The sequence below is a fragment of the Ursus americanus genome, chromosome 33 (assembly GCF_024610735.1).
Source record: "Ursus americanus isolate L20-20 chromosome 33, mUrsAme1.1.p, whole genome shotgun sequence".
NCBI classification, from domain to species: domain Eukaryota; kingdom Metazoa; phylum Chordata; class Mammalia; order Carnivora; family Ursidae; genus Ursus; species Ursus americanus.
In genome coordinates this window covers 582,710-602,508 of record NC_142159.1, presented here as the reverse complement: position 1 = coordinate 602,508, position 19,799 = coordinate 582,710, and the positions used below count along the sequence as shown (strand labels likewise).

General features: G+C 53.3%; 1 protein-coding gene across 3 annotated transcripts; it reads left to right on the top strand.

Annotated features, from left to right (window-relative positions):
- The first annotated feature begins 2,279 nt into the window (after nt 1–2,279).
- On the top strand, nt 2,280–14,452 carry MFSD2A (MFSD2 lysolipid transporter A, lysophospholipid). 3 transcript variants are annotated; one of them, XM_087858696.1, is made up of 14 exons: nt 2,280–2,493; nt 3,911–4,039; nt 5,594–5,718; nt 9,687–9,810; nt 9,944–10,022; nt 10,372–10,529; nt 10,971–11,061; nt 11,181–11,302; nt 11,510–11,593; nt 12,034–12,117; nt 12,216–12,328; nt 12,761–12,904; nt 12,994–13,170; nt 13,990–14,452. In XM_087858696.1, exons 1-14 carry the CDS (start codon nt 2,407–2,409, stop codon nt 14,051–14,053), a joined length of 1,581 nt encoding a protein of 526 aa, XP_087714822.1. In that variant the 5' UTR covers nt 2,280–2,406; the 3' UTR covers nt 14,054–14,452. The 3 variants fall into 3 exon arrangements, with proteins under 3 accessions (XP_087714822.1, XP_087714821.1, XP_045627907.1); XM_087858695.1 differs by having other exon boundaries at nt 2,280–2,499; XM_045771951.2 differs by having other exon boundaries at nt 2,280–2,499; nt 3,908–4,039.
- Nucleotides 14,453–19,799: the final 5,347 nt, after the last annotated feature.

Genomic DNA, 19,799 nt, shown 5'->3' with positions numbered 1-19,799 from the left:
CTGGATCTAAACTTAGGGAAAGAAAACAGTGAGCAACAGAACAGCATTCAAAACAATTTCTCCAGGCTGGAATAAGCAAGATGACATTGTCCTTCTGTGAGCTTCAAGACATTCACACAAAGCAGAGGATGGGGAGAGACCTCACTTGACCCCAGCTCTGGTGAAAAGGATCTGAATGATTTAGTTGCTCACAACCTGATGGGAACTAATCATGGGAGAGAAAGGCTCTGGAGCCCAGCAGTCTTAGCCTGCATTAACAGTGTGTCGCGTCCAGACTGGGGGAAATAATAGGCCTATTGTGCTGGCGTGGTCAGGCCATATCTGGAATCTTGCATTGCTACACTGACAGGCTGGAATCAGGCCAGGAGGGGGACCAGCCCAGCTTCAGCTCCCAGGTACTTGTGCTAAACACTTCCTGTGTGTTTTCTTGTTTCGTACCCAAAGCAACCCTACCAGGTAGTCACCGTTAATATCTCCACTTTACATATGGGGAGGGTAAGTGAGCTGCTCAGGACCAGCCACACAGCTAGTAAATGGAGGAGCCTGGGGCTTTTCCAAATGGGCCCCTCCTGTGCTTGTACCGGAGGAAGACAGAGCACGCATCACTGAACACACATTTATGAAGTTCCTACTGTGAGTCAGGTCCCAGCTAGTTCATGCGGACAGCAGTGAAAGAGACATGGTTCTTGTCATCCTGGTGTTCACGGTCGGGGGTGGGGGGATCGAAATCACTTGTGATACGGCGTGACGCTACAGGAGTGAAGAGTTTAGGGCTGGAGGGATCACAGAGCCCACCGCAGCCGACTCAGGCCCAGAGAAGGGAAGGGACAGAAGAGGGTCACACAGCATGTGGTGGAGCCATGGGGGCCAGTCTGTGCCCTCTTCACAGTATTCAGCTGCCTCGTTTTGGCTCTCTCTGCTCAGCGGTGACCACGAGCTGTGCGCCACGGTGGGAGCTGCTACGGCATATGAGGAAGCTTGCTGTGGCCATCGTGGGGGGGCCAGACCTCATCTCTCCTGCAATCAGGGGTCTTAACAAAGAAAGAAACAAGGAGCCGGGAGCTCAGCAATCACAGGAACGGGTGAGTGGCCTTGGAGAATCCCAGCAGCCCCTTCACTAAGGAAAGCAAATGGGCCCCCACCTGGCCTCTGGAGTGTCTGGGAAGCCTGGGGCAATGTGGGCCAAAGGGACCCCAAGGTGGCAGAAAAGCATGTTTTCTGGATCTGTGTCCGGGGTCTGTTCCAGGCAAATGTCCATCTTCTTTCAAGGACCAGATTACTCAGTCCTCTCTTTTTCAAATCTTTCCTTGATTGTTTCAACCCAGAGTGCCACCGCAACTCTGTATCTCCCAGGGCTTTTTGTTGGGGAGACACACATATCCCAGTTAGCCTTCTGGTAATTTTTGCTGAGAGGAACAGAGCAGGGCTGTTAAGAGAGAAGGCTCTGGAAAGGGGCAAAACCTGCCAGGCCTGGCTCTGCCACATAACAGCTGGTTCACTCCTCTGCGTTTGCATTTATTTCCTCAGCTATAAGATGGGGATGATGTCCCACGCTCACATCGTTGCCGAGCGGACTGAAGGAGATCATGTCAAGCACGGAGGAAGCTCTCCATAAAAGGCCACTGTTATTATCACTGTGGACTAGTGGTTGTGGTCCTGTCCCCTCCCCCACGACTCGCGAGCCCCCAGCCAGCAGGCGCAGCGGCTGCGTCGCGGCCTCATCTTTCCCCCCATGGCACAGAGCCCCAGAGAAACCAACGTTGGAAAGAGGGAATGGTCAGTCTTGCGGGATGAAAGAGGGACATCGATCCTGAAAGTGGCAGCACTACCTCCTCCATCCAGGTTTGGGGGCGAGGGAGACTCGACCTGACTCCCTATTTCAACCCGGCGCTGGGCTTCCCAGCCCCCGGCGTCTCCCAGGCGTGGGGGTCAGAAGTCGTGGGCTGCAGGCCAGACCCAGGGAGAACTCACTCTGGGGGACCTCGGGCAGCTCCCTTCCAGCCTCAGGCCTCAGTTTCCTCGTGCGTGTCAGGTGGGTGCCCGGTCTTCCCCCGGGGTTACGAAGAGCACGCGCAGCCAGCCGGATGCCGGCTTTTGAGAACGTGGCTCTCTGTGGCGGAGCTGCGGGGCGGCCTCGACTGGCGGGAGGGCGGCCCGGCGGGCGCGGGGATTGGCTGAGGCCCGGGCAGCCGGCTCCGGGATTGGACCCGAGAGGGCGGGGCCGAGCCTTTAAGAGGCGCGAGGGGGCGTGCTGGGCACTGTGAGCCTCGCCCGCCGGCCGGGTTTCGGAGCGCGCGCGGCGGCCGTGGCGGCGGCGGTCACGACGGGAGCCCGGGCGGGAGCGGAGGCCCGCGCAGCAGAGGAGCGTCCCGGCGCCCCGGTCCCAGGCGGCGTGGCCCGCGGGTCATGGCCAAAGGAGAGGGCGCCGAGAGCGGCTCCGCGGCGGGGCTACTGCCCGCCGGCATCCTCCCAGCCGCCGAACGGCCGGCCCAGGTGAAGGTGAGGGCCCGGCTCCCCCCCGGGCGGAGGGCTGGGGAGGGGGTGTGAGGGAGAGCTGAGATGGTGACGTCGAGGGAGACGCTTGGTTCCGGGACGTCCTGGGCTAGCCGGGGACAGGAGGGCCCCGCTGCAGGGGAGGGCCGGGGGCGCCCCGGGGACGGGGGCCGATGGAGAAGTAGGCACCGGCGCCCCCTTTTGCTCACCTCCCGCCCCGCATCTCCGCGGAGCGGCGCTACTAGAGCTTCACGTGGTGCCCGGCTCTGCTGTGCGGGTTCCCGTTTTTTCTGTGACGAGTGGCTTAGGTTTGCCGCGTGGGAAGCCAGGCTGACCCCAGAGATCTGGGGGAAACCCCGTTAGTTCCCCAACTCTTAGCCCCCTAGTCCCCACCCCCATAGGCCCACGGTGAGGGCCGCTCAAGTTCATTCATAAGAACGAGCTACTTCCGAGGCGTTTGTTTGAGTGTGGGCGTCGGCGCTCGCGGTGCTTTGCGCCTCTTGACCTTCGACCCCATCCCCAGAGCTCTTGGACCTGACTGAAGAACCGAAAGAAATCGGGAGGCTCCAGGGGGAGTGGATCCCAGGCAACAGATATCTGCCTGGGAGGTGACTGCCTTTTCCTTTTAGTTTTATTAACCAGTCCCTGCAAGGAGCCAGGGTGAGCGGTTACGCTGCTACTCCATCTGAGTAATCTCCACTTTCCCCAGGCAACCTCAATCTTCCTAGTGCCCCACCCAGATAGGGCCCTGGCACCGAGAGGAGACGCCTTTCCTCCCCTCTCCAAGGTTCCCTAGGAGCTGGAGATGGGGGATAGCAAGAGGGAGAGTAGGACAGCTCCTGGGCTGGCCTGAAGCTCTAGCTGCCTACAGGGTGGCTCGGGGACAGATGAAGGAACAGCTGTGCCCATAGCCAGCTGGGCTGGGCCCCCACAGCTCTCTAGAGTCCTCATCCAGTAGGCAGGTGGGTCCTGGCCTCTGAACTAGGGCGGGAGCAGGGGCTGGGCTTAGGTGGCTCTTGGCAGCAAGAGGATTTTCAGGTTGTGGCGGTTGGTGCTGGGTGGGGACAGGTCCACTGCTGGAGCATGCTCCCCTTCTGACTTGAAAAGAGCATGGCTGAGACCTTAGGGCGAGTCTTTTAGTGATAGTGGGCTGCTAAATTAACTCAGAATCTGGGGATGGGATGGCTTAGGGACAACTTCCACAGTATGGATTCCCCTTTTCCAGGTTCCTAAGGTAGAGAATACTTTTTTTTTTTTTTCTTGTGGGAAGTGAGCTCTCCCTGGGTGGGAACAGGGCAAGGCCGACTTGTTCCTCCTGGCAGAGTTGGCTGGAAGGATGGTCCTGCCTCTGGAACGTTCTAGGATGGAGGCCAGGATCTTGGGTCTTTTTTTCATCCTTTCTTCTTCTTCCCAGAAGGAACCCAAGAAGAAACAACAGTTGTCCATTTGCAACAAGCTTTGCTATGCAGTTGGGGGTGCCCCCTACCAGGTGACAGGCTGTGCCCTGGGGTTCTTCCTGCAGATCTACCTGTTGGATGTGGCTCAGGTAAGTGGGCTGAGCCTTCCAGGGCTCCTCCAGCATCCTGAGGTGGGAAGGACTAGGGACTGTCCCATCTGTGAAATGGGACTGAAATCCTTATTTTGCTGCCTCTCAGAGTTAGCAGTGGATGAGAAATAAGAAGGCTTTGGAAAGTATCCAGCAGGGGAATCTATCCGCTCCAGGAGTCTCAGCTGACAAGGTCAGGCAACTTCTCCTTGCCTGGCAAGAGCAACAGAGCCTGGAGGGGTAGGCGATGGCATAAGGGAGAATGAAACCTGCTAGTGACGCTCTTCTAAGAAGAGAATGGCACACGATGTCCCCATTTGGACAACAGTCAGCTGGCACAGCTCAGGGGTTGCTAGATGTTGCCAGGCTTATAGATAAGGCCTATCTCACCTTCACCTAAGAAGCAGAGGCATGTCAGTGGGCAGAGGGGCCCCCAAGGGCTGGGCTCAGGTAAGGTGCCCAGTGCACAGGGTGTTTGGGAGAGATATTAGGGGGTGAAGCAAGTGCACAGGGTCTTTGGGAGAGATACTTAGGGGGTGAAGCAGGGCTCCGCTCTGTTTTAAGAAGCTTTGGCCAGGAGCCTGGCATCCTGAGAATTCACCTTGCCTGGATGGGAGAATGGGAAACTCAGCAACCATGGTTCTTGGGGCCCACACACTGCACCGGCTATCTTTTCTACGTAGCATCTGACTCTGCAAGCAAAGCATCTTAGTTGTATCCATTTCTAGGTGGGGAACACTGAGCCCCAGAAAGGACAAATAACTTCATTCAAGCAGCTAGTTTTGGAGCAAATCCCATGGCCTGGGTCCTAAGTGGGGTGTAAATATGAGGAATGTGCAATCCAGGTGTAGAACTGTTGTCAGGAGTGGGAGGGTAGGGAAAGTCAGACTGGGGAAGCTACAGTGTGGGAGAGACCACTAGCTTCCCTGCTCCCTGGAGCAATAGTAGAGCTTTGATGGATATAAGGAAGAGTCTTCTCTTTCAGAGAAGCTCTCTCTTCCGGTCTAAAAGGTTTGTGGAGAAGGGAATAGCTTGACTGGATAGTGACAGGCCACTTTCTAAAAGCATCTAAAGATTCCTTTTTCCACATCCAAGATAGAGCTTGACCTACAAGACAGGGATTTTAACTCTGGTTCTATAAGACAGGGGTCATAACTCCCATTATACAGATGGGGAAATTGAGGTCCATCGTGGTCACCCAGCAAATGCTCATTCTGACAGGTGGCTGGAGCTCAGGGCTGCGAGAGTGAAGCAAGGAAAGGATTCTGGATTCATTCTAATGGGTGGGAGTGTTTTCAAGGGCAGTGGAAGGGAGGACATAAGGGAGCAGATCTGGGAAAATTTCTAAGGCACATGCTGCTACTGACTGCTCTCAGAGAACTGTTACTATGGCCATTAACAGGCAAGTGAAGATGCTTAAGGCCCGGGTGAGAGCAGTGCACAATGCCAAGGGTCTGGCTGAGATGGGGAGGGAGCCCCTGCTTTGGCCTACCAGTGAGGGTTGAGGTGAGTAGAAGGACGAAGGGGTCATCTTCTACCTGTGTCCCATTCCAGGTGAACCCTTTCTCTGCCTCCATCATCCTGTTTGTGGGCCGAGCTTGGGATGCCTTCACAGACCCCCTGGTGGGCTTCTGCATTAGCAAATCTTCCTGGACCCGCCTGGGCCGCCTCATGCCCTGGTGAGTAGAAGAGACTCCTTCGAGGTGGCAGAAGGCAGGGCATCCGGCACGTCTACTAACCCTCGATCCTTCCATCTGGCTTGTTACAGACTGTGGGGTGAGGAGAAGAAATGACGAAAAAACCCCAAGTGCCAAAACCCTGGATGAGGCCTCAGCTGCCCCAGGCGTGGGCGCTGGGATGCCCTGCCAGTTCATTCCCGGGCTGGCCAAATTGCTAGACTGAGCAGCTTCCTTTCCTCCAGGCGCCCTTGCCCCCTGAGGTCCATTCCCTTCGGTGAGACTGGAATTCTAACTTCTCCCACTCAGTCATTTACCATAGTGGCCGAGATGGTGCTGCATAGCGGTTGAGAGGTTACACTCTGAAACCATTCTGCCTCAGTTTCACCACCCCCAGCTGTGCAACCTTGGGCAAGTCGCTTAACATCTCTGAGCCTCAAGTTTCTTCATCTGCAAAACAGAGATAATATTTATGCCTATCACTTGGGTTTTTTCACCTATTTTTTTGTATGTGGAGTACTTAGAACAGTGCTTGGCACATATGAAGTAATATATAATTTGGCACCCTTCGGAGTAGCTCCTGGTGGGGTAAGGGTGGAGGGCACTACCCAGAACGGGATAGCAGACCCATAACCTCTGGCCGCTTGGATGATGTCAACTACATTTTCCCTTGATACAGAGCCTACACCACTCAGCCTCAGGCTATAGGGCAAGGCTGGGGGAGGTAGCACCATAGATCAGACGGCAACGGGAGACACATGGGACAGGCTGACAGGCTGGAGCTCTGGTTCCCTCCAGGACATCCTGCTTGGTGGGGGGAGGCGGTGGACATACCCCTTTCATCTCCAGCCCATCCAGGCTCAAGTGGGCGCCTTCCTGCCCCAGGGGTGCCCATACCTGGTCTCCGGCCTTCAAAGCTCTTCCCACAGCCCCCACCCCACCCCCACAACTTCCTTTCCCACGAGGCCCCCCTCCCATCACAATCACGCCAGCCTCTGGCTGAGGCCCAAATTGGGGCCTTTGATCCAGGCTTCACGCGGGGGGGGGGGGGGGAGACGTAGGGAAGAGGGTGTGGGGGGGGCCGGCAGCAGGAAGGCAGGAGAACCTGCCTTACCTGGACAGGCTGCCCAGGTAGGAGCCAGCCCCAAGGCTGGGCCCCGGACCTGAGGCCCTGGCAGGCGGTGGGAGGTGGGGCTTTGCTGCCACATCGCCTCATGAGGCACAGCCAATGGGAGGCAGCTACCCTGGACAGCCCTTTGCGGTGGCGGCAGCAGCCGGGTTACTTCCAGTCACATTCGGTTTCTCAGCGGAGAGGAGAGGAGTGTTTGACGAAGGCTGACGGAAGGAAGCCCTTGTTCTTTGAGGAGACACGTGGATTCCGTGGATTCGGGCGGGAGGGAGGAGGGCAGAGAGGGAGAGCAGAGGAGGCCCTCCCTGTGGGAAGTAGGATCTGAGGGCCTCACGCTGGGCAGGTGTGGCAGCCCGCTTGGTGAAGTTGCTCAGGGCCCTTCAGGCTGCTTTTTGACTTAACACGGTGTCTGCGTACATGTCCTCACCTGTCTGGGTGGTAATTCCTGGTGCTTCCTCCTGAATGGTACCTCCACCCCTGTGTCTGGGTGCACACTGGATCACTCACGGGCTGAGGGGCTGCCGTGTAGGGTACGGGACCCCCTTCCTGTCCTTACCACAGTAAGGACCTAGGTCCCTCCGGCCTGGGACCTGGCACCTTCTTTTAGTGGGGGAAGAGGCTGGGCCTTTCAGGTTTATCAGCCCCGTGGCCCACTATCCTTCCAAGCCTTAGAGCAGCCCCTGCCCTCAGCCAGCATTTAAATACACCCTTCAGACCAGGAAGACTTTGCCAGACACTTTCCCTGGAGTTCCCAAGGCCACCTGGTGAGAGGCCGGGTATCCACAGGGTCACGTGGGGGGGGGATGCAGCAGGGCTGAGCCTGAGGTCTGATTCCCTGGCCGTGGACCTGTGCTCTCCTGCTGAGCTTTCCTGGTGTGATAGTCACAGCAAGCACTTACTATGTCCCAAGCACTGCTCTACATTTTAATATCAACCTATTAAAGTCTCAAAACTACTTCCACTCTATGAAGTAGAACCCAAGTCCTGCCAGTGGCCTGCAAGGCCTTACCTGACTTGGTACTCCGTGTCCTCCAACCGCGTCTCCGAATCCCATCTCCTCTGCTCCCTCCACTCCAGCCCCAGTGGCCTCCTTGCTACTCCTCAGACCTGCCTGAGCACCTCCGTGCTGGCCGTTCTTGCCCGGCACACTTTTGCCTCAGACAACTGCAAGGCCAACTGGCTCCTCTCAGTCAAGTCTCGGCACAGATGTGAGCCTCTCAGTGAGGGCTCCCCTGTCTACTCTGCCAGCAGTTGCAGCCCCCTTCTCCTAATCCCTTTAGCCTGCTTTCTTTTCTCTGTAGCCCTTAATCACCTTCTAATGTTATAGAATTTTTTTAAACTGTGGTAAAATATACATGATATAAATTTTGTCATTTTAACTATTTATTTTTTATTTTTATTTTTAAAAAAGATCTTACTTGAGATAGAGCCAAAAAGAGAGAGAGAGAGCATGAGTGGGGGTGGGGAGCAGGCAGAGGGAGAGAAAGAAGCAGGCTCCCCACTGAGCAGGGAGCCCAACGCAGGGCTCAATCCCAGGACCCCAGGATCATGACCTGAGCCAAAAGCAGACACTTAACTGACTGAGCCACCCAGACGCCCTCCACCCCCAATTTTAACCATTTTTAACTGTACAATTTAGCGTCATCAAGTATACTCTCGCTGTGCAACCATCGCCACCATTCATCTCCAGACCTTTTTCATCTCCCCGAACTGAAACTCTGTACGCAGAAAAAATAACTCCCCATACCTCCCTCCCCACAGCGCCCGGCAACCACCATTCTACTTTCTGTCTCCGAATTTGACTACTATTGTAGGCGGGATCGGACAATACTTGTCCTTTTGTGACTGGCTTATTTCACTTAGCGTCACGCCTTCAAGCTTCATCTGGGTTGTAGCATGTGTCAGACTTTCGTTCCTTTTTAAGGCTGAATAATACATACATAACTTTTACATTATGTTTCTTTTTCATTTGCCAACTAGAATACAAGTTCCACTGGGGCAATAACTTTCGTCTGTTTCGTTCACTGACCCATCCTAAGTCATAAGAATAGTGCTTAGCCCGTGGTCAGCACTTGACTATTTCTTGAGTAAATGCTGAATGTCATTAGGTCTATTACCATTCTCTTTTTACGGATGAGAAAACGAGCCTCAGAGAAGTTAAATCACTTGCTCAAGACCAAGTTATTTATAGTTATTGGCAGAGCCAGAATTGGATTCCTGAAGAATGGCTCCAAAAGCCTTTCTCTTAGTCCCTGCTCTCTGTTGCCTTTTTGTACTGATAACATGAGGTCAGTCCATCCTGAGGTCTAACCACTTTTGCAATGGTGTGGGATGCACCAGCGGGAAGGCAGACATTTACCCTCCCTTAGAGTGATTTCACTAGGCCTGGAGTTGGCCCCCTCCACCCATGTGTGCATGTGGCCACGGTGTGTGTAGTTGTGCGCTCATGAGGGGCGTGTGTGCACATGTAAGAGCACCAGTGCTGGGGTTGCTCCTTCTTCCTGCCTCCCTGCCCTTCCACCTGAGGTTTCGCTGCCATTTGCAGTTCCCCCAGCCCATAGGAAGCCCCTGCCTCTAGAGCCCTTTCCACTGGGGAGACTAGGCAAGACTCCGCATTTTGACCTCATGCTCCGTGCTCAGGATTCCAGTCCAGGGGCCCTGTTGCTGTCTGTGCTTCCGGGCTTGGCCATCAGCCTCTTCCCAGAGACCCTGGGGTGGGTGGATTCAGGGGGAGGAATTTCCTTCCCGGCAGGCACCCTGTGGGACTACAGAGCAGTCCTGGCTGACCCCAGATGCTGGGGTTTTGGCATCCAGCCCCTACTCAGACCCTCCCCTTCCCCAGGATCATCTTCTCCACACCCCTGGCCATCATTGCTTACTTCCTCATCTGGTTCGTGCCTGACTTCCCACAGGGCCAGGCCCTGTGGTACCTGCTTTTCTATTGCCTGTTTGAAACACTGGTCACGGTGAGTGTGGGCACCTCCCCTGGGTGTCTGGGGGGAGGAATGAGGGCAGTCCCCGGGGCCCGTAGGGTTGGTGCCAGAAGCCACATCTGTTTGTCCATCGTCTGACTGGCCGAGGGCCTCTCTTCCATGCCAGTGTTTCCACGTTCCCTACTCAGCTCTCACGATGTTCATCAGCACAGAGCAGAGTGAGCGGGATTCTGCCACTGCGTATCGTAAGTCTCTCTCCGGCCCACTGATCCCTCCACCCGCAACCATGGGGCAATTGTTCCCTGACCCTCCTGCCACATTTCTTCCCTTGCTGGGAGTGGGTGTAAAACCATCTCAAAAATAACTTGATCCCCTTAGTGCTCTGGTGGGAACGGAGAGGTGCAGGGATGAGCCAGAGGTCACACAGAGCAAGGCCATAAGTGTAGGCCAAGGTGCCATCTGCCCCACCACCGTATATCTACCCTTCTGGAGCAACTGCCATTACCTGGGGCTAGAACTGGGCCTCTATCCACCTGACCTCCCTGGAGGCCGGCAAGCCACGAGGCCCCTCCAAAGGACCTTTTTACTGTTCAGGGATGACCGTGGAGGTGCTGGGCACAGTGCTGGGCACAGCGATCCAGGGGCAAATCGTGGGCCAAGCAGATACGCCTTGCCTTCAGGACCCCAGTGACTCTGCGCGGGCCATGGAAGGTGCCAATCGGACACAGAGCACCACCTCACTCAGAGAAACGGTGAGGCCCTTGGCCGTGCAGAGATTTGGGGAGACGAAGCACAATGGGGGTGGTTTGCACTCATCCTCAACATCATCAGTGTTGATTAAGTGTTGGGCATTTGACCTAGAAACTGTTAATATGCCCACTTTTCAGATAGGAAAACTGACACACAGAGAGGCTAAATAATTTGGCCAGGGTCCCAGAACTAGTGATTTACAGAAACTAGATTTGGGGAGATTTGAACTGTGGGCTCTCACCCTCCATAGCTGGCTTCTTCACATTCCTTTCGTCTAGACTTTGCCTAGCCGTGGGAAGCAGCAGCCGGCCCGGGATGATGCTCCCATTTCACAGGTGGAGGCAATGAGGCCCCAGAGAAGGGACTGGTCATGGAGTGGAGCTGCTGAGGGTTGGGATGAGGTCAGACTGACTGTCTCTCTGTCGCCTTTATCTCCTTTGTAGCAAAATGCATACCTGCTGGCGGCTGGGGTCATTGCCTCCATCTATGTCATCTGCGCTGTCATCCTGACCCTGGGTGTGAGGGAGCAGAGAGGTGAGGGGTCCCTGGGGAGCGGTCTAGGCCCCAGCACCGCTTGACTTTGTCCCTCTGTCTGGGCCTCAGGCTTTGGGAGGGGCCTCTGCTCCTTCCTCACTGTCTCCTCTGGCCCCCAGAACCCTATGAGACTCAGCAGGCTGAGCCGATGTCCTTTTTTCGGGGCCTCCGGCTGGTCATGAGTCATGGCCCATACGTCAAGCTTATTGCTGGCTTCCTCTTCACCTCCCTGGCTTTTATGGTGAGTGGCAGGCCTGACACGCTCAGCCTTGGGAGCAGGGTGGGTGCAAGAGGGGTGGGGTAAAACAAGGACTCGGGATGTGACGAAGCCTGAGGGACAGATGGGAGGGGGCGGGGTGAGCAGAGGTCCTGGGAGCAGGGGGAAGCCTGGGCCCTGACATCACTTCTTTCCTTGCATTTCCTTCCCCCTACCCTGCCCATCCCCCAGCTGGTGGAGGGGAACTTCGCCTTGTTTTGCACTTACACCTTGGGCTTCCGAAACGAATTCCAGAATCTGCTCCTGGCCATCATGGTGTGTGTGGGGCCCTGAGGGTGGGTAGACAGGCTGGGCTTCGAGATGGTTCTTTGGATAGTCAGATGATGTTTCCCAGACTGGCTAAGGTTAGGAGGGATGAGGGAGGGGTCACAGAATCACTGGTTGGATCTGACCTACAGTTGTTTAGGCAAGACTGTGAAAGATTTGGGGCAAGATATTCCAGTAGAGAACATAGCAAAGGCCGGGAACTTGGAGACTTTGTACTCAGTTGTGCTCAGAGAAGGTAGGAGATAAGACTGGGATTAGTGCTCAGCTCCCCTGGAGAGCCATCAGAGGTGCCCATCAACTTCCTCAATGCCCAGGTGGTGTCATCTGGCTGCCCACAGGCAAGGCTAGGAATATCTTTGAGGTCCTGGGAAGGGCAGCGGGGGTTCATGACTAACCCACTTCCCTTACCCCCCACTGTGCATCCCCAGCTCTCAGCCACATTCACCATTCCCATCTGGCAGTGGTTCCTAACCCGATTTGGCAAGAAGACGGCTGTGTACATTGGGATTTCTGTGAGTGGGGCTAAAGGGGTAGGGCCTGGGCTTAGTTGGGGGTTGCTGGTGGGAGTCTCCGGGCTGACTCATCTTCCTGTGCCCACCCCTTCCACTAGTCAGCAGTGCCATTTCTCATCTTGGTGGCCTTCGTGGAGAGTAACCTGACTGTCACCTATGTGGTGGCTGTGGCGGCTGGCGTTAGCGTAGCAGCGGCCTTCTTACTGCCCTGGTAAGTGCATACAGGCCCGCCTAGCTATGTTCCCCAGCCTCCCCCACCTCTGAAGCTCCTTGTGGGGAATTCTGCAGGGGCTTCTCCTTCAGACCATTCTGTGGGTCCAGGTTGGGGGTGGGACAGGTCTTTCCTGTATGGTTGTACAGGTTGTGAACCGTACAAGAAGACCTAATCAAGGTGCGAGATGGGGGGCTTAAATCTGGTCTGTGCTCTATTCGCCAAGCTGCATACCTAGAGGGGGGCTCCATCGAGGAGGAGGGGGCCTTCTTATTACCATGAAATTGCTGTGTCTTCACAGAGCTGTGTGCTCTGGGGCTACAAAAGTCCCAAAGGACCACCTCTTCTTACTGACACAGAGGTGCCACATGGGCTAGTGGGGGCCCTGGAGTGCTGGGCGGGTGGGTCCTCATGGCCACCACCATGCTGCAGGTCCATGCTGCCTGATGTCATCGACGACTTCCACCTGAAGCAGCCCCAGTCTCATGGAACCGAGCCCATCTTCTTCTCCTTCTATGTCTTCTTCACCAAGTTCGCCTCCGGAGTCTCCCTAGGCATCTCCACGCTCAGTCTTGAGTGAGTGCGGTGGGGCCCTGGAGCAGGTGATGGGCAGGGCAGAGCCCCAGCCCCGCCCTCACCACTCCCCTGACCACTGGGTCCCACAGCTTTGCCGGATACCAGACCCGTGGCTGCTCACAGCCGGCACGTGTCAAGTTCACACTGAAGATGCTGGTGACCATAGCTCCCATAGTCCTCATCCTGCTGGGCCTGCTGCTCTTCAAGCTGTACCCCATCGATGAGGAGAAGCGGCGGCAGAACAAGAAGGCCCTGCAGGCTCTGAGGTGAGAGCGGGGAGGCAGAGGAGGGGGGCATCGTCCAATCTAAGCCCTCAGCCCCTGCCTCCTGTGGCCGAGTCCTGACTTACCTCCTGCGCATCTTCCCTTGAAGGCTCTTCCTCTGCCCCTTCCCACTGCCCATTGAGGATAATGGCAGCTGACATGTCTCGGATACTTAGCTGTGCGCCAGGCAGTGTGCTGGGTGCTTTGCATTTATTCATTCAACAGATACTTACTGGAAACCTACTAGGTGCCAGGCATTCATTCTAGCGAATGAAACAGAATCCCTGCCCTCGCAGAGTTTACATTTTAGGGAACAGGCATTCGTGCTCTCCTGCAGTCCTTCGACGACCCTAAATGTCACGAGATTCCTAGGATTCCCACACCGAGCCTTAACCAGGAAGAGTAACTGGCCCAGCTGCGAAGGAGTAGAACTGGGGTTTGAGGCCTGGCATTTCTCACTCCAGAGCCTGCATTCTTCACAGCTCTCTTAGTGTACAGGACCTCAGGTGTGGCCTGAAGCTGCCTTTCTGGAGCCCAGAAGGCACGGTGAAGTGGATCATGCTAGTCCATCAGCCAGCCCAGGTCAAAGCGCAGTCCCAGGGCTTGTGGTGCCCTGTGGGCAGCAAGGACTGCAAACAGGTCAACTGGCAGTTTCTGGGTCAACAGAGGAGAGGAAGTGAGCAAACTGTCTACATCCTGTCGTTGAGACTCCCCTGACAGCTGGCTCAGACTGTAGGGCCGAGGTCCTGGGAGGAACAAGGCAGCAGGGGAAAGGGAAGGGTAAGGGTGCTCCCTCCAAATCATCTCCTCTGGCTCTTGCAGGGAAGAGGCCAGCAGCTCTGGCTGCTCTGACACGGACTCTACAGAGCTGGCCAGCATCCTCTAGGGCCCGCTGTGGGGCCCGAAGCCACCATCCACAGGGCCTGAGTCCCAGACCAGAAGAAGTCGAGGCCTGCTTGCCTGTTTGCTGAACAGCTGGTCTCCAGGTGCCAGGAAGGGAGCCAAAGACTCGAGAGTAAGTGGCCCAGGATGCCTCCTGGGCCTACCGTGGGAGGGCTATCCGTACAGCCTCCTGCCTCACGTCTGCCTGCCCACAGGGCCAAGCCCAGGGCCGCTACTGTGAATATGCCATGGACTGATGGGGCCTAGCCCGGAACACTAATGTAGAAACGTTTTATACAGAGACTAATTAATAACTTAATGACCGTGTATATAGCAACGTGTGTGTATGTACGTGTCTGTGAGCTATTAATGTTATTAATTTTCATAAAAGCTGGAAACCAGAGGTGCTTGTTTCTGTCTTTGCCCTCAGCCACTCACTGAGCCCTTCTGTGCCAAGACAGGAACATTAAGCTGCAAGGGCCCTGGGGAGCAAGAGTGTGTCTGGAGGTGTGGAAACAGCATCGGCTAACATTTACTAAACACCTCTCTGTACCAGGCACGCTGTGGAGGCTTTACATTCACTTTGCTTGTTCTCGAATTTAATCCTTGAAACCATCTTGCTATGTCAGGATTATTCCACTTTTTTATCTTTATTGTTAACTTTTAAGTAGGCTCCATGCCCAGCGTGGGGCTTGAACTCATGACCCTGAGATCAAGACTTGAGCTGAGATCAAGAGTCAGGTGCTTAACTGACTGAGTCCCACCAGGCACCCCAGGACTATTCCACTTTAGCAATGAGTAAACTGAGCTCCAGTATAGAGAGGGACCTGGCTCAGGTCACATGGCCAAGCATTGCCTAACTGGAATCCCATCCGGGGTCTGTGAGATGCCACCCTTCGCTCCCCTGTATCTGAGTGACCCACGGACTGTCAGACAGACAGCTGCTCTGCCCAGGCCCGCACGCTCTGCTTCCTGCCCTGTGCATGCCTGACTGCGCGGCTGGCACACATGCTCTGTGACTGGGGCTGTGTGAGGTCCTAGAGACCTGTGATTCTTTCCCCATTGCTGTTCATGATGGTGTTGGAAGGTAAGAACCTACCTGGCTGGGTGGCTTTGTGTGTGGATGGAGGACGAGTCTCAGCACTGGTGTGCTGGTGAAAAACCACCTTTGGTGGGAGGAGGTTGCTGGGGAAGCCCTAGTTTATAGCACTTGTCCATTTGCATGGTGTAATTGCTTCTACTATAGCCAATTTCATGTTACCAATGGTTGTACTAAGGCCAGATTCCTGAAAATTGAAGAGTTGGCTCTCATAAGCTGGTAGGAACTTGCCCCAGCACCGGGTCTCACACGCTTAGGTCAAGCTCCAAATATTGGGAAAGCAAAGATGGCAGGATCAGGGGCTACCGGTCCAATTTCTCTATTTTACAGACAGATAAACGAATCCCAGAGAAGAGAAGCGCATAGACCATTCAGGCTGGGTTTTTACTTTGGGTCTAGGGCTCCATTTTCAGAGCAGCTGGGGAAGGCTCCATGTTTGCTCTGAAGTTCTGCCAAGGCACTTTCATAAATGTATCAAATGTTACTAACAGGCATGGTTATATGCATAATTCCCATAAGAGGTAAGTACATTATTACCCCCATTTTACAGATAAGGACACCGAGGCACAAAAAAGTAACTTGTCCAAGGTCATCAGACAGTAAGCGGAGGAGCTGATGTTTGAAGCCAGGCTGTCTAGCTACAGGACCAGTGCTCTTACCCACTACTTTAGGCTATTATGTGAACCGATAGTCTTGTCACCACCAAGGCAGGTCCCGCTGCCTTTAGAGCTTCCATCGCAGGGTCAGGCTGCCTGGGCAGGGCAGGAGCCCCTGGGCTCTGTGCTGACCTTTGTAGCTGGAATGTTCAAGAACTCAGATAATGTTTGCAGAGGCCCACTCCTACCTTCCCCTCCCTCTACTCCAATAACCACCAAATCCTGTCTTTAAAAATAAAAGTTATTTTAAATTTCCTAAACCACTCAAGCTTGCTTCTTTCCCATCCCTGCAATTACTTACCAGGTCTCTCACCTGGATGATTATACCAGCATCCTTGCTGGTCTCTGTCTTTGACTTGATCTCCTCACATTCCTTCTGCAAACTCTCCAAGATAACCAAAGTAGCCCTCCTATTTAGAAACCCTTCTATGAGTCACCATTGCCTTCAGGAGGAAGTCTGAGACGCCTGCTGATCTCCCCAGCCCCACAGGCCACCTGCCTAGCCCTGGAATATACCTCTGGCCCCTGGTCCATCTGGTAGACACTGGTCCAATGTCCTCAGTTCCAGAATGCCTCTCTAAAGCCATTCATGCCCCCCTCTTTCTTTGGGGCAGCTCTTGAGAGTCCGTGCCCCCTCCACTGTGGCTTCCCATACTGAGCCCAGGGCCAGGCATGGATGGTGGGGTGGGTTGGGGCTTATGCAGCTGAGTTTTTAAACATGAGCTATAACAAGGCTTTGTGAGCCACACCCAACCTGCACTGACCCACCATGATGGGTCTCCCTTGTCCTGTTTCCCCCAACTGTGCAATGGGGATTTGGAATGGAAAACCTTCTCTTCAGTTTCATGCTCACAGAAAATTGTTCTCCTCAAAGATCTGCTGATTTCTTGGTGGATGATATGGTGGAGGGTGGGGATGGGTAGGAAAACAACCTGGGGTCCCAGAAACTCCTTGGGTCACCAGTGACTCCATGTGCCTTCTGGAAAGCTCATACCTACCCATCCTTTGGGAGAAGTGCCATCTTGACTTCCTCTATGCTTGGATCCAGCATTACTACAAAGAACCCTGCCTCCCTCTTGACTCTGTCCTTCTGTTCTCAGCCACGCCAATCACACACTCCATCCCAACTCCTGCTATGGAACAGGTGTGGCTTTGGCTCCACCTGCTGGAAGAAAGGAGTAATAACTTTCAACATTGCAAAGAAGGAATTCCAGCTCTGTCCTTGAGTCTATGAGGTTGGCTATCCATCTATGGAACAAATATTTGTATTGGGCCTACTACGTGTCATGCACTGGCTAGGCTCTGAGGATAGAGTGGTGAATAAAATAGAGTTTACATGCTCAGTGAGGACTAATGACAAATAAATGGGTATATAAATAAGATAATTTTGGATTGTAATAAGCACCATGAAAGAAGCAGGGTGATGTTATAGAGGGAATTCATGTGGAGACTTTTTTTTTTAAGACTTTATTTTTAGAGGTGCCTGGGTGGCTCAGTCACTTAAGCGGCTGCCTTTGTCACTGGTCATGATCCCAGGGTCCTGGGATCAAGCCCCACATCAGGCTCCCTGTTCAGCAGAGAGCCTACTTCTCCCTCTCCCTCTGCCTGCCACTCTGCCTACTTATGCTCTCTCTCTATCTGTCAAAAAAGGAAAAAAAATCTATTTTTAAATAATCTCTACACCCAACATGGGGCTCAAACTTACAACCCCAAGATCCAGAATCATACTCTCTACGGACTGAGCCAGCCAGGTGCCCCTGTGGAGACTATTTTAAATTGAGTGCTCAGGAAAGAATGTTCTGAGAAAATGCCTTTTGACTTGAATCACAAAGAAGGAGAATTAGCAGACATTGGGGGAAAGCACTGTAGACAGAGGAATCAGCTAATGCAAAGACTCCAAAGTAGGAAAGAGCTTGGTGTATTTGAAATACTGAACGGAAACAGTGCAGCCCAAGTGTAGTGAATGAGAGGGCAGGTGGTATGAGGTGAATTTGGAAAGGCCTACAGGAACTAAACTATCCAGGCCTTGTAGCCTACAGTAAAAGTTTGATTTTTATTTTGAGAACAGCCAAAAAGTCAATTGACAAGTTTCAAGTGGGGAAGCCATCTGACAGATCAAGAGTTTAGAAAGACCATAGCATCTGCTTTGTGGAGAAAGGACTGAAGGAAGTAAAAGTGGAAACAAGGTGACTAATGTAGCAGATGCTCTTCTAATCTTCCCTCCCTCTTCCTTTTTTCCTTCCTTCCTTCCTTCCTTCCTTCCTTCCTTCCTTCCTTCCTTCCTCTTTCTTGAGAGAGAGAGAGAGTACATGTGTGTGCATGTGTGCACACAGGGGAGGGATAGAGGGAGAGGGAGGAGGAGAGAAGCAGACTCCATGCTGAGCACGGAGCCTGATGCAGCTGGTTGGCCTAGAAAATAGAGAGAGGGAAGGAAGGAGAAGGGGAGAGAAAGGGAAGGGAGAGGAGAGGGAGAGGAAAGTGAAAGTGATACCTAGATTTCTAACTTGGAAAACAGCAGCACATCAACTCAGTAGCACAGGGAGCGCAGGAGGAGGAGCAAGCTAGGGGGACAGAATAATTAGTTTGTCACCTGTTGGTATCATTTTTATATATATATAAAAGAAAAAAACACAAAGAAATTCCATTAGGTCAGGAACAAGAACACACACTTTCTCCAATATTACTATATAACCTTTAATTGGAGGTACTAGCTGATGTAATTAGACAAGAAGAAGAAATAAAAATTGGGAAAAAGTAGGTAAAATTATCTTTATTTGTCAATAATATGTTTGAATTCCGAGAGAACCCAGTTGAATCAACCGAAAAACTGCCATAAACAACATTCAGTAACGAAATGGGGTATGAAATTAATATATAAAAATCAATATCCTTTATACATACAAATTGCAATCAGTTAAAACTGCATTGTTCAACATGATAACCACGTGGCTATTTGAATTTAAATTAAAAATAGCTAAAATTAAGTAAAATTTAAAATTCAGTTTCTCAGTCATCCTAGTCACACTAAGTTCTCAATAGCCACATGTGATTAGTGGCTACGTATTAGTGTAGTTATAGAAGTCCATCACTACAGAAAGTTCTATTGTTCAGTGCTGAGTTAGAAGATATGGTGGAAAAGAAGACCACATTTATGAGAGCAACAAAATACTTACAAATGAGTAGGAAAGAAATAGCCCTTTGTCAAACCACACGACTTAGTTTGTGGTCACAATCCACCTGTTTGGACCTCTCTGTATTACAGGAATAGCCAAAGTAGCATCTCTTTGCAAGTCTTCTCTGACTCTTGCAGCTGAGTCAGAAATTCCTCCAGGCTTCCCCAGGACAACATATAGTTGATCCTCATTATTTGAAGATTCTGTATTTGCAAATTTGCCTACTTGCTGAAATTTATTTGTATCCTGAGGGAGGGAGGCAGGACAGGGAGGGGAGAAGAAAGCAGAAGCAATGCCAGAAGACGTGGAGAGTGAGGGAAGGTTTAGGTCTGGGTATTTTCAATTAGATCCAGACTTTCCCCTTTTCGTCCAGGGCAGCTGGGCAGAGCTGGGTGGGCCTCACATCTCCAGGGCAGTCAAGGAAGTCCCTGACTGCTATGGCCTAAGGCCATTTCCGGGGTGAGGCCCAAGCCCTTAACAGGCCAAGCCCAGAGTGAGCTCTGATTGCTCATCATCTAGGAAATTGCCTTCTGTCTGGCAGAGTTCCCGCTGAAATTGGCCTAGGGTGGTGGACTGGGTCCCCACCTTTAGGTGATCTAACATGGGCTGGATAGCTTGTGGGAGAGTCTGGGATGTCCTGCAGGTGACCTAGGGCCAGAGAACCAGGGAGGGGGCAGGACTGCTTTAACAGTAGTTTAAGAGATGGGGAATTAGGGGTGCCTGGGTGGCACAGCGGTTAAGCATCTGTCTTCGGCTCAGGGCGTGATCCCGGTGTTATGGGATCGAGCCCCACATCGGGCTCTTCTGCTATGAGCCTGCTTC

Coding starts and splice junctions, on each gene's coding strand:
- MFSD2A (XM_045771951.2), top strand. CDS start 2,407: ATGGCCAAAGGAGAGGGCGCCGAGAGCGGCTCCGCGGCGGGGCTACTG. Junction 5,719..9,686: donor CTGGGCCGCCTCATGCCCTG/GTGAGTAGAAGA, acceptor CCCCTTCCCCAG/GATCATCTTCTCCACACCCC. Junction 11,062..11,180: donor GGGTGTGAGGGAGCAGAGAG/GTGAGGGGTCCC, acceptor TCTGGCCCCCAG/AACCCTATGAGACTCAGCAG.